At 44.5% G+C, this 12357-nt stretch overlaps 1 protein-coding gene across 3 annotated transcripts in view; it reads right to left on the reverse strand.

Annotated features, from left to right (window-relative positions):
• The window catches only part of vac14 (vac14 homolog (S. cerevisiae)), a 353410-nt gene that overhangs the window by 96303 nt on the left and 244750 nt on the right, over window positions 1–12357 (reverse strand). For all 3 annotated transcript variants that reach the window (XM_078543974.1, XM_078543973.1, XM_078543975.1), the window contains exon 17: window positions 10237–10355. In XM_078543974.1, the coding sequence (XP_078400100.1) occupies window positions 10237–10355 (119 nt within the window). The remainder of the gene's footprint in view (window positions 1–10236; window positions 10356–12357) is intronic.

Genomic DNA, 12357 nt, shown 5'->3' on the forward strand with positions numbered 1-12357 from the left:
ACAAGTTGGAATGTGCAGCTATCAAACCAGAGGTCATTAAAGAACCTGCTGCTGCATGACATTCGCAGAATCAATGCATTAACCATTTTGTTTTCTCACTAAATCAGCCCGAAGTGGAAGGCTCACGTGGTGGCAGGGTGCCACGGGCAGTGGCCAGAGCAGCGCGGGACTGCAGAGTCAGTGGCCAGGGCGACGCAGGGAAGGTGAGGCAGCACAGTCAGTGGTCGGGCATTGCGGGGTCTGCGTTGACTCAGCTGATCTCACCCAGAGCTGTGATTTTCCTGCTACAAGTGGCCAGCGGTGCATACCAGTTTAACCGTATCCAGCCAGAGTTGCAACAGTAAAGCAGCAAAACTGAGGAGAAAAGTGCACCCAAACTGCTGTGCCGTTCTAAATTGAGCTTCACTTAATTGAAATGAAGGATTCTCTCCACACTGACAAAGCTCTCACTGTTAAATGGTTCTACAGCTGAACCTATCAATTTTTCAGGAGTGAAGCTGGAAACTAAGTGGTTAGGTTATTTGGATCTGGAGGGCCTCACAACCCAACCAGATTCTGAGCTCAATGGATGCCCAAATCTGGAGCTTTCATTGGTGGAGGTCATACATTGAAAGATAATTAAGGAGCTGCCAGATAACACTGCCAGGTATTTCCTCTCCCTAGCCGGGGGCACCGAAGCCAATTGTTGAGCATCTTTTACCACGAATCTGGCTGAAGTCAACCACTTCATGATGGTCTGGGGTCAAATCGGGGATATCTCCATTTTGTCTTAACTGCTCACCAGATGAACTCACTGAGCAATCAGGGGAGCCCTTTGGGAATGGCCCTTACATCCATATGTCAGGCTTTACAGCAAGTTAGCTGTTAATTAGAGTCAGATGTCAAACGTTTGTACCAAAGGCAAGCAACAAATCTCAGCTCAAATCGAGGCAGAGTGTAAGCTATGTAAACTTTTGACAAGCAGCCAGTACACAATATTGGGGCAGATTATTCTGAGAGTGCAGCCCACTCCAAAAAAAAACACCCCAATAAAAACTCTCAGTTGAGTTGCAGTCAGTGCCTTCAGTCATGAAGCAACTCTATATTGTCCCATTATCCTTCTGTTAAAAAAAAACCTTTGCTTCAATTCAGCTATTGGAAACATTCTTGGGATGAGAGCTAAATTTTTGGGTCAAAGCATCACCCCCTTTGTCCAGTCTAATGAAAACAATGCAGCAGAGATTGTACTTAGAACATTTTAAAGAATAATTGAAATTAATTGCAAGAATCCCCATCTCTCCATAAAAGGTAAGCTTTGTAATTATATAGTGCCTTGCAACCTCCAAACATCCTAAAGTTATTACAGACAAGTGCAGACACCGTTGTAATATAGGAAATGGCCCAATTTGTGCACAACAAGATCCCACAAACTAATCCGATAATGTGTGTGAGTGATGCTGTTTCAGAAATAGGTATTGGCCAGGAAACCAGGAGAACTCCCCTGCCCCTCTTCGAAATTGGGTTCTTTTGCTCCCACTTAAGAGGGCACATGGGGCCTGAGTTTAATGTCTCATCTGAAAGAGTGAAGCCCAGTAAGTCTCCGTTTTCAGTTATCTCATTCAGTGTCACTGTGCTTTAGCTTCGTGAGTATAACCGGGCCTGCAAACACACTTAGCATTGGGATGTCTGCTTTAGCAATGTTTTGCACTGGAGCTGATGTTGTGTGGTGTGACACGATCCACACCATCTTTGAATGGCCCCTCCTGCTCACTGTCTCCTTCCCCAACCGTCCCGCCCGCTGCCTCACTCCCCAGCCCTCCCACTCGCAGCTCCTCACGCTCCCTCGCTTGCTTCCTCCCTCTTGCTGCCCCTCTCCAGAGGCCTGGCAAGCAGGAGAATCAAGGAGGGAAGCAGTGAGCAGAAGAGAGACGATGAGCAGGAGGTAAGTAGAAAGAGTTAGCATATTTTAAAATTTATTTTAAATGTTATTTATGAATATAAGAATTTAGGAATGCACAGTATTTCAGCTTACATGGTATAATGTTTTAACTTTTTTTCTGACATGCAATGTCCTATAGAGCCTAACTTTTACATTGGTTGCAATGGGAAAATCTGATTTGCTTCGAGGTGTTTCATTTAAAGTTGCACTTTTTAGGAATCTGACTACATTATGCAAGGAATTACTGCACTGCACTGGAGCATCAGCCTGGATTATCTGCTTGTACCTCCAGAGTAAGACTTGAACCCATAACCTTCTGAATCAGAGGCAAGAGCACTACCATTGAGCCACAGCTAGCACCTTATTTGGAATTGAACTTGAGGTCTTCATTCACATCATGACATCATCTTTAACTAAAGCTGTTGAAAGAGCTGGAAGAAATTTCAAAGTTAAGTATGCTGTTAGCATCAACTAGAACTGACTGCCTTCCAAGTTCAAATGGAGATTAGCACTCTGGGCAGCAAAATATTTTTGTGGAAAACATAAAATCTTTAAAAATTCATTCTTGGGATATGGATATTGTTGGTAAGGCTACAATTTATTGCCCAATCCCAGTTACCCTGCACAGATAGTGGTTAGCCTTTTCTTTAAACCGCTGGTTGTGGTGTGATACATGCCAGAGGCTTACTAGGTATCTTCAGAGGGCAGCTAAGAGCCAACCATGATTACTGCACTGGTTCTGGGACTGGGAGTTGAATCCGTAAGCCAAACCTGCAGGAGGATGGCAGGTTTCCTTCCCTAAACTTGGGTTTTTACAACAATCTGACAGGTTCCCGGACATTTTGTTGATTCTGGCTTCTTATTTTCGAATTTAAAAAAGCTGAATTCAAGTTCTCATTTGAATGCATGTTCTCTGGATTACCAGTCCAGTAACATAACCACACACTACCTTCACGTGAGTTGGAGCCCATTTGAAGAGCTGCACTGGACAGACTGGGGCACTGGCACCAGTACTGGGGAAAGTGGGAGCTGTACCTTTAGAACGGTCTCCATCCGATATGTGCTGGGACCAGTTTTCTGGCAAGTTGTATAACTAGGGCGGTAGAATTTATTTAAGCTAAGTGGTGGGGGCGAGGGATTAAGAGGGGGAAGTTGTGTTAAAGGGAGAGGGCAAGGTAAGAAAGCAAGGTAGCTATAAAGGGTAATGATAATCAGAGCATGGAAGGACGGGACAGAGCATACAAAGTTAAGACTGCTCCAGCAGATAAGGCCAGAGGTTTCAAAAACAGTAAAAAGACAGAGCTAAAGGTTCTGTATCTGAATGCATGTAGCATTCATAACAGAAGGGATGAATTTTCAGCTCAAATAGAAATAAATATGTATAATCTGATAGCCATTATAGAGACATGGCTGCAAGGTGGCTAAGACTGGGACCTGAATATTCAAGGGTACTTGAGATTTCTGGAAGAAGGGGAGGCTAGGATAGGACCTGCATGGGCCTGAGTTACGCCTGTCTTTTCCTGGGGTATGTGGAACATTCCTTGTTTCAATCCTACTCAGGCTCCCTCCCACCACTCTTTTTCAATACATCATTAGCTTTATTGGTGCTGCTTCATACCCTCGTCTTGACTTAGTAAAATGTACCAATTTTGCTTCCAATTACCACCCCTCTCTCACTTTCACATGGTCCATTTCCAACGCTTCCCTTCCCCCTTCTTTGACTTCTCAGTCTCCATTTCTGGGGATAGACTGTCTATCAATATTCATTACAAGCTCACCAACTTTCACAGCTACCTCGGCTACATCTCCTCACAACGTACTTCCTGTAAGGACTACATCCCATTCTCCCAGTTTCTCCGCCTCCGTCACATCTGTTCTGATGATACTACCTTACAAAATGACGTATCTGACATGTCGTCCTTTTTCCTGAGCCAAGGCCCTTCCCCTCACACCACCAACACCCCCCCCAACCACTGTGGTTGACAGGGCCCTCAACTGTTTCCGACCCATCTCCTACGCTTTTTTCATTCTTTCAGGGGATGAGAGCATCGCTGGCTAGGCCAACATTTAGTGCCCACCCCCAATTGCCCTTGAGCAGGTGGTGGTGAGCTACCTTCTTGAACCGCTGCAGTCCATGTGGTGTAGGTACACCCACAGTGCTGTTAGGGAGTTCCAGGATTTTGACCCAGTGACAGTGAAGGAATGGTGGTATATTTCCAAGTCAGGATGGTGATTGCTTTGGAGGGGAACTTACAGGTGGTGGAGTTCCCATCTGCCTGCTGTCCTTGTCCTAGATGGTAATGGTTATGGGCTTAGAAGGTGCTGTCTAAGGAGGCTTGGTTAGTTTCTCCAGTGCATTTTGTAGATGGTACACACTCCTGCCACTGTGCGTCGGTGGTGGATGGAGTGAATGTTTGTGGATGTGGTGCCAATCAAGTGGGCTGCTTCGGCCTAGACGGTGTCAAGCTTCTTGAGCGTTGCGGGAGTTGCACTCATCCAGGCAAGAGAGTAGTCCATTACATTCCTGACTTGTACCTTGTAAATGGTGAACAGGCTTTGGGGATTCAGGAGGTGAGTTACTAACTACAGGATTCCCAATCTCTGGCCTGCTCTTGTAGCCACAGTATTTATTTGGCTAGTCCAGTTTAGTTTCTGGCCAATGGTAAACCCCCGGATGTTGATAGTGGGGAATTCAGCGATGGTAATGCCATTGAATTTCATGGGGTGATAGTTAGATTCCCTCATGTTGGAGATGGTCATTGTCTGGCACTTGTGTGGCGCAAATGTTACTTGCTACTTGTCAGCCCAAGCCTGGATATTGTCCAGGTCCTGCTGCATTTGGACATGGACTGCTTCAGTATCTGAGTAGTTGTGAATGGCGCTGAACATTGTGCAATCATCAGCGAACATCCCCACTTCTGACCTTATGATGGAAGGAAGGCCGTTGATGAAGCAATTGAAGATGATTAGGCCTAGGACACTACCCTGAATAACTCCTGCAGTGGTGTCCTGGAACTGATATGACTGACCTCCAACAATCACAACCATCTTCCTTTGTGCTAGGTATGACTCCAACTAGCAGAGAGTTTTCCCAGGTTCCCAATGACCCCAATTTTGCTCCGGCTCCTTGATGTCACACTCGGTCAAATGCTGCCTTGGCGTCAAAGGCAGTCACTCTCACCTCACCGCTCGAGTTCAGCTCTTTTGTCTATGTTTGAACCAAGGCTGTAATGAAGTCAGGAGGTGAGTAGCCCTGGCGGAACCCAAGCTCAATGTCGGTGAGAGGTTATTGCTAAACAAGTGCCGCTTGATAGCACTACTGTTGATGACGCCTTCCACCACTTTTCTGATGATCGAGAGTAGACTGATGGGGCAATAATTGGACGGTTTGGATTTGTCCTGCTTTTTGTGTAGAGGACTTCCCTGGGCAATTTTCCACATTGCTGGGTAGATGCCAGTGTTGTAGCTTCTGCCCTCAGCCCTTCCCCTCCCTCCCAGAGCCATGATTGATTATCCTCACTTTTCATCCCACCAGCCTCCACATTCAAAGGATCATCCTCCGCCATTTCCGCCAACTCTAGCATGATGCCATCACAAACACAACTTCCTCTCATCTCATTGTTCCCTCTGTAACACCCTAGTCCACTCCTCCATCAACCCAAACTCCTCATCCTCTTCCCATGGCACCTTCTCATGCAATCGCAGAAGATATAACACCTGCCCCTTTACCTCCTTCCTCCTCAATGTCCAAGGCCCCAAACACTCCTTTCAGATGAAGCAGTGATTCACCCACACTTTCAATTTATTCTACAGCATTCGCTGCTCCCAATGCAGTCTCCTCTACACTGGGGAGACTAAACACAGACTGGGTGATCACTTTGCCCCACACTTTGACTCAGTCTGCAAGCATGACCCTTGCCATTTCAATTCACCATCTTGCTCTCATGCCCACATTTTTGTCCTTGGCCTGCTGAAATGTTCCAGTGAAGCCCAACACAAACTGGAGGAACAGCACCTCATCTCCCATCAGTATTAGCGCTTGCCTTAGTCTTCAACATTTACACTCCCTCTGTCTTGTGTCCATGACATCTTTGTCCAACCTCTCCTTAGCTCCCACCTCTCCCTAACCTTCTATTTTGCTCCACCTGCTCTACCCACTCTCTTCAACAGCATAAAACCCATCAAATTTCTACCTCTCTTCAGCTCTGATGTCAGTCACTTGGTGGATATCTTGCCCTGTGCCTATTCACCTCGTGCAAGTGAGTTACGGCAGGCTATTCAACCAAGGGGGAAATACAACAGCTGAGCCTGACTTTATGCAGACCTGGCCTCACACATCAGCTTTCCAGCAGGGTAGTAAAGTGGGATTGTGGTTAGATGCTAACCAGGAACAGGAACCTGGTTGATTTTCTCTCCTCCCCAGCCCAAGGTAAATTAGGAAGTCCTACAAGCCCCTGTTGGCTCTCGTCAGTTGACTCAACACAGGCAAAGCTTACATAACCTACAAGTAGAAACTGCACAGCTCTAACATATAGGCAGTGAAAAAGAAAATAAAAGACCAAGTGCTTTGTCCAAAGCTAATAAATGTCTGACTGAATGAAGTTGCGGTATTTTCACTTTAGGCTTTTACCTATAAATGGAAGAGATAAAATACACAGAGAGCAGCTGCTGGTGCTAATGTTTTTCTATTTGGCCTTGCAGAGGAATCTGTGACACATTCTTTTGCCAATTCTGGTCTTGTCTGGCCTTGAGGCGAGAGCTGAAAGATGCAAAGTCTGCACAATTTCAGGACCAGAGCCCAGGAGTGAGACAATGAACTGTTAGAAGTGACAGTTATTCAAAGTGCCTCAAAAAGCCCAAGTATTTTTTTTAAAGTGCAATACTTGGATGAGAGGTGTCTTAGTGACATACCAAGTGTCCTGGAAAATGTTACATCTCAACCTCTGTACAGTTTAAAAGCTGCCTTCTAATGGAACCTTGTCCATGCAAATCTGAAAATAAACTGAAAAGTATTTCAAACAAGTGAGAGGCAACATCATCACACCGTTGTCAGACACAACCCCTCATATCTGATGAAGAGTCATACGGACTCGAAACATTAACTCTGTCTTCCTCTCCACAGATGCTGTCAGACCTGCTGAGTTTTTCCAGCAATTTTTTGTTTTTGTTTCAGATTTCCAGCATCCACAGTATTTTGCTTTTACTCTCATATCACCTGCTCTGGGATGACCCTGCACTCAACGACCCTCTCTTTTGACAGGTAAATTGTTGAAATCACAAATTGGGTAATACTTCTTCCAGTTACTATGTGCTGTGACATTGCCAATGTACTTGTGAAGATCCTTGTGTTTAATATTAAAGACCAAAACTCTGTCACAACCAGAAGCGTACCTATCCCACAGCTGCTTACCTATCTTTCAATGTACACTCACTCCTGGTAGTGATCATGTGCATTCATAATAATACCTTATAGTACACCCCTGATAGCATGTTGGGAGTTTCTACTGTATTATAGAGAGTGCTTTTGTTATATAAGCAGTAGAACACTGGGAAAGGGACAGTTAAGTCTAGACCAACAGCTGCCAAGTGAGTCACTGCCCTTTGGTACTTTTGGAAGGCTTGAAAGTGGCCATCATTGAAGGTGGTGAGATCTGGTGAGTTGGCAACGGGAGCATTTCTGTTCCCATCAATGACTGCTCAACATGAATTTGACAGCATGAAATCCTGCACCCAGCACGTGAGGCACTCCCACCTCTTACTGGGAAACACACAATCAGGTCATCAAAGCTGCAATCCAGGTCACTTATAACAAAACAAAAACAGAATTACCTGGAAAAACTCAGCAGGTCTGGCAGCATCGGCGGAGAAGAAAAGAGTTGACGTTTCGAGTCCTCATGACCCTTCAACAGAACTGAGTAATATTAGGAGAGGCGTGAAATATAAACTGGTTTAAGGTGGGGGTGGAGGGTGGGGGGGGGGGTGGGGGGAGAGAAGTTAGGGGGTGCGGTGGTTGTAGGGACAAGCAAGCAGTGATAGGAGCAGATAATCAAAAGATGTCACAGACAAAGGAACAAAGAGGTGTTGAAGGTAGTGATATTATCTAAGAGAATGTGCTAATTAAGAATGGATGGCAGGACACTCAAGGTTCAGCTCTAGTGGGGGTGGGGTGGAAAGACTGACAGGGCATTACAGGTATAGATTTTAAAATAATGGAAATAGGTGGGAAAAGAAAAATCTATACAAATTATTGGAAAAAACAAAAGGGAGGGGGAAGAAACGGAGGAGGGAGTTCAAGATCTAAAGTTGTTGAATTCAATATTCAGTCCGGAAGGCTGTTAAGTGCCTAGTCAGAAGATGAGGTGCTGTTCCTCCAGTTTGCGTTGGCTTCACTGGAACAATGCAGCAAGCCAAGGACAGACATGTGGGCAAGAGAGCAGGGTGGAGTGTTAAAATGGTAAGCGGCATGGAGGTTTGGGTCTTTCTTGCGGACAGACCGCAGGTGTTCTGCAAAACGGTCGCCCAGTTTACGTTTGGTCTCTCCAATGTAGAGGAGACCACATTGGGAGCAACGAATGCAGTAGACTAAGTTAGGGGAAATGCAAGTGAAATGCTGCTTCACTTGAAAGGAGTGTTTGGGCCCTTGGACAGTGAGGAGAGAGGAAGTGAAGGGGCAGGTGTTGCATATTCTGCGTGGGCATGGGGAGGTGCCATAGGTGGGGGTTGAGGAGTAGGGGGTGATGGAGGAGTGGACCAGGGTGTCCCCGAGGGAACGATCCCTAGGGAATGCCGCCGGGGGGGTGAAGGGAAGATGTGTTTGGTGGTGGCATCATGCTGGAGTTGGCGGAAATGGCGGAGGAAACTTATAACAAGGCCACTTCCATTTATAAACACCTCATGTCAAGATTTACAAGGGTACCCAAACTATGAGGTTATAACACCAGTGAAGACCAAACAGGCCGAGGCTTTTTTCTCTAGAAAAGATAAGGTTGAGGGGTGATCTGATAGAGGTCGAAAAGCAATGGTGGACATAAGAAAGATATCTCCAGTTGTTGGGGTATCCAACATGAGGGTGTCATAATACAATATTACTGTATAAAATGTTACTGGAAATTATTTGTTTTAAATGGAGGTTTAGTCTGTGTGTGTGTTAATTGGATTAAAGCCAGCTAGTCTAGGTGCTTTGATGTGTAATAGTTTTGAGATGTAAACAGTAAGGTAAAGGGTGCATTTGCATTTTGTTGAATAGGGCATTCAAGAGTGGGTGTGAAATCTTGCACCTAGCTAGGAGACATCAAGCAACGTTTATATTACTAATACAATTGGTACTATGAAAGGGGTTCAAAGGGCCTGGTGATACAATGAAAATTTGCATTCAAAGGGAAAGGCTGGGCATAACAGAAAGGAGTTTATGTGTGCAGGTCAGAGGTATGTAAGATCTAAGCCTGTAAGCCTACCACTGTGTCTGCGAAGGAATAAATTGAAAGGAACCTCATTTTGAATTCGTAAGGTGAAAAATGCTTTGCCTGGTCTCTGTTTAAGTCTATTGATTATTGTTGCCATAGTGGAGATTAATTTGGAAATTTGTTAAAAGTTATGATAGTAGCAATTTGTAGCCATGTGTATGTGTTTAATTTGTTGTAAATAACTAAATGTTTCATTTTGTTTGATATAAAAACCTCTCGAGAACTGGTGGTCTTATTCCTGAATTTAGAGCTGCAACTCAAATCATACCAATTGAAAATATAGGTTATGACAGTTGTTTAAAGTTTGCCTCTGGGATTTTAAATAACTCAGCCTTTACAAACTGCTGTGTATTAACAGTCCTGTTTTCCACCCTATTACACACCTCCCTTTTGTCCTTGTCCCATCCACCCTTTGCTCAAAACCTATTCCATTTCTAACTTTTTGGTGATGAAAGGTCCTTGACCCGAAACATTAACTTTTTTTTTCCTCTCTCCACAGATGATGGCAGACCTGCTGGGTATTTCCAGCATTTTCTATTCTTGGTTTTTGTTTGGTAGTTAGGGTTGAGAAGGAAGATTAAGCAGGGCACCGAGACAACTCCCTGCTCTCCGAATGATGCCATGGAATCTTTATAATGTTCACCTCAAACAGTGGAACAGGCGAGAGGGCCTCAGTTTAGTACATCATCTAAAGGGCTGTCCATCTAATTGTGTCAAACTAAGCTATGACCTCAAGCCTGCACGAGGCTAGACCCCATAACTTTTTAACCACCAAGGCACAAATGCTGCTGACTGCTCTAAGCTGTTGGAAAGAAAACTGAGCTGCCCAACTCACTAGTTAGAACAAAAGGATACAACTTCTGAATGAGATCATAGGCGTGTTTGTAGTTCTGCGTGAGGAAGCAGAGAGAGACCGTGGCGACAGGATTGTGGCACCAGGAACGATACAAGCCACAGAACAGATTGCAGCTTTCCTGTAGGCGACAAAATGCAAGGAAACAATATTTAAAAGCAGCCAACTTATGATACATAAACCCCCTCAAGCGATGGCTTCAAACTGTGGTGCTCAGCACACTCATTTAGAACTTTTCTAAAGCCCTCTGAACACAGGGCAAAAGAAGCCTACTCATTAAATTGGACATCATAGCACCATCTGTTGTAAAGGTGGATTGCTGATTGGAGATGGTCTTCTTACTCTTTAGGAGAAACTTAACTCTTTTATACAAATCAAATTGACCATCATTGTATAGAGGGGAAATAAATTGATCTCCATTGACACCAATGTTCATTCTAACTTCTGTTTGTTGTGTGCGGCAGGCTTGCTGCACTGCGCGGTATCCAAGATTGATGTGGGGCTGACCTTCATCACAGCTGAGAGAGGACAACAACACTTCATTTAAGAAATGTCTGGTCTGGTTTTCAAATGATTGTCTCCTGTATCACTGTGCATGATAAGTCAGCTCTTTGTCCATGGCACTGAGACTCTTGGAATCATAATGAGACCATCAAACTGGATGATTTACAGTTAGAACTCCGAGGTGAGGGAGTGAAAGGAATTTTCCTGCACCTGCAGGGATTATAAACCAAATGGCACAAAATCCAGAATTTTCCAAGCTGCTCTCTCCATGTGCAGCAGCCACTTAACATGTGAGGCATATTAGGGCCCTTACCAATGAACCTACAGACTATCTTAAGGAGAGTGCTCACTTGGAGAGGGTTTAGTTAGGAGGAAGCACTAGAGAAAGTGGGGGTCTTTTCATTAGGATATTGAAAGCCAAGAGGAGATCTGATAGAGGCGTTGAAAATTCGGAGGGGTTTTTGATCAGATAAACTGAGAAAAGCTCTTTCCATTGTTCAGTGAATTGGTAACTAAAGCACATAAATTTACCATCATCACCAAAAGAACGAAGAGGCAGATAAGGAGAATAATTCATTTATATTTTTAATCCAGAGAGTTGTAAGAACATGGAGCCATGGTGGCAAACTTGGTTTTAAAAGGCAAGTGGATAAATATTTGAGAAAAAAAATTAAGAATATATGAGGGAAGGGATTAAGTGGATAGTTCACTCAGAAAGCTGTTACAAGTACGATGGGCCCAATTTAAGATGACCTATATACATAAGTCATTGTACTTCAAATTAAGTTATTATTTCATCATGTTAACATTTTGCACTGTTTCTAAGAAACTCTGTTAGGCTAACATAAATGCATAGCTTTTTCAAATGCACAAAGGCCTGATATAAAGAACAGGCTTAGTTCTAACCCGTTGTGATATGGTTCAGAGTTAATGGGCAGGGTCTTACCATGGGCTGTGCAGTAAAACAGAGATAAATTTTCACATTTCCTGCGTATGGAAAACGGTCGGCAGGGGATGGGCTGCCCATTTCAAAATGCGCCGGATATCCTGTTTTCATTAACAATAATCAGGCAGGATGTAAAATGGATAGCGGATCTGCTACAGCCAAACAGGAAAAGTGAAAATTTGCCCAAAATTAAAGTTGCTTTTTGTGCCTGTCAGCTCCAACATGCAGAAGGCTAGATGGAGAGAGCAAGAGAGAAATCAAGTCTCTAGCCGATGAGGGCAAGGGTCAGAGCCTCAGCAGCTGTTGGAAGAGGCAGTATCCTTCAGGGTTCTTGGGAACCAAGCAGATGTGGGAAAAGAAAATCACCTTGGGCTTAGGCATCGAGCTATATCATAGGACATAGCCTGAGATGGCAGTCAGGGAAATTAACGTGTTTAGAGGAAAAGCACATAGGAGCCAACAATTGCCACTGGTCTCCGAGCTTAATTAGCCGACTCACCCACACTACGAATCGAAGCTTGAACTTGGCACTCTGTATGGACCAGCATGCTTAGAGGTGCCTTTACCAAGTGGATGACTAATGGAGCAAGGATGCAGTACTTTTGGTCTGAATGCACCACACTGCCCAAATCTCATCTACCCACCCACTAGGCTGGATTCATGGACACTGAGA

Source organism: Cetorhinus maximus, chromosome 6 (assembly GCF_964194155.1).
Source record: "Cetorhinus maximus chromosome 6, sCetMax3.hap1.1, whole genome shotgun sequence".
NCBI lineage: Eukaryota > Metazoa > Chordata > Chondrichthyes > Lamniformes > Cetorhinidae > Cetorhinus > Cetorhinus maximus.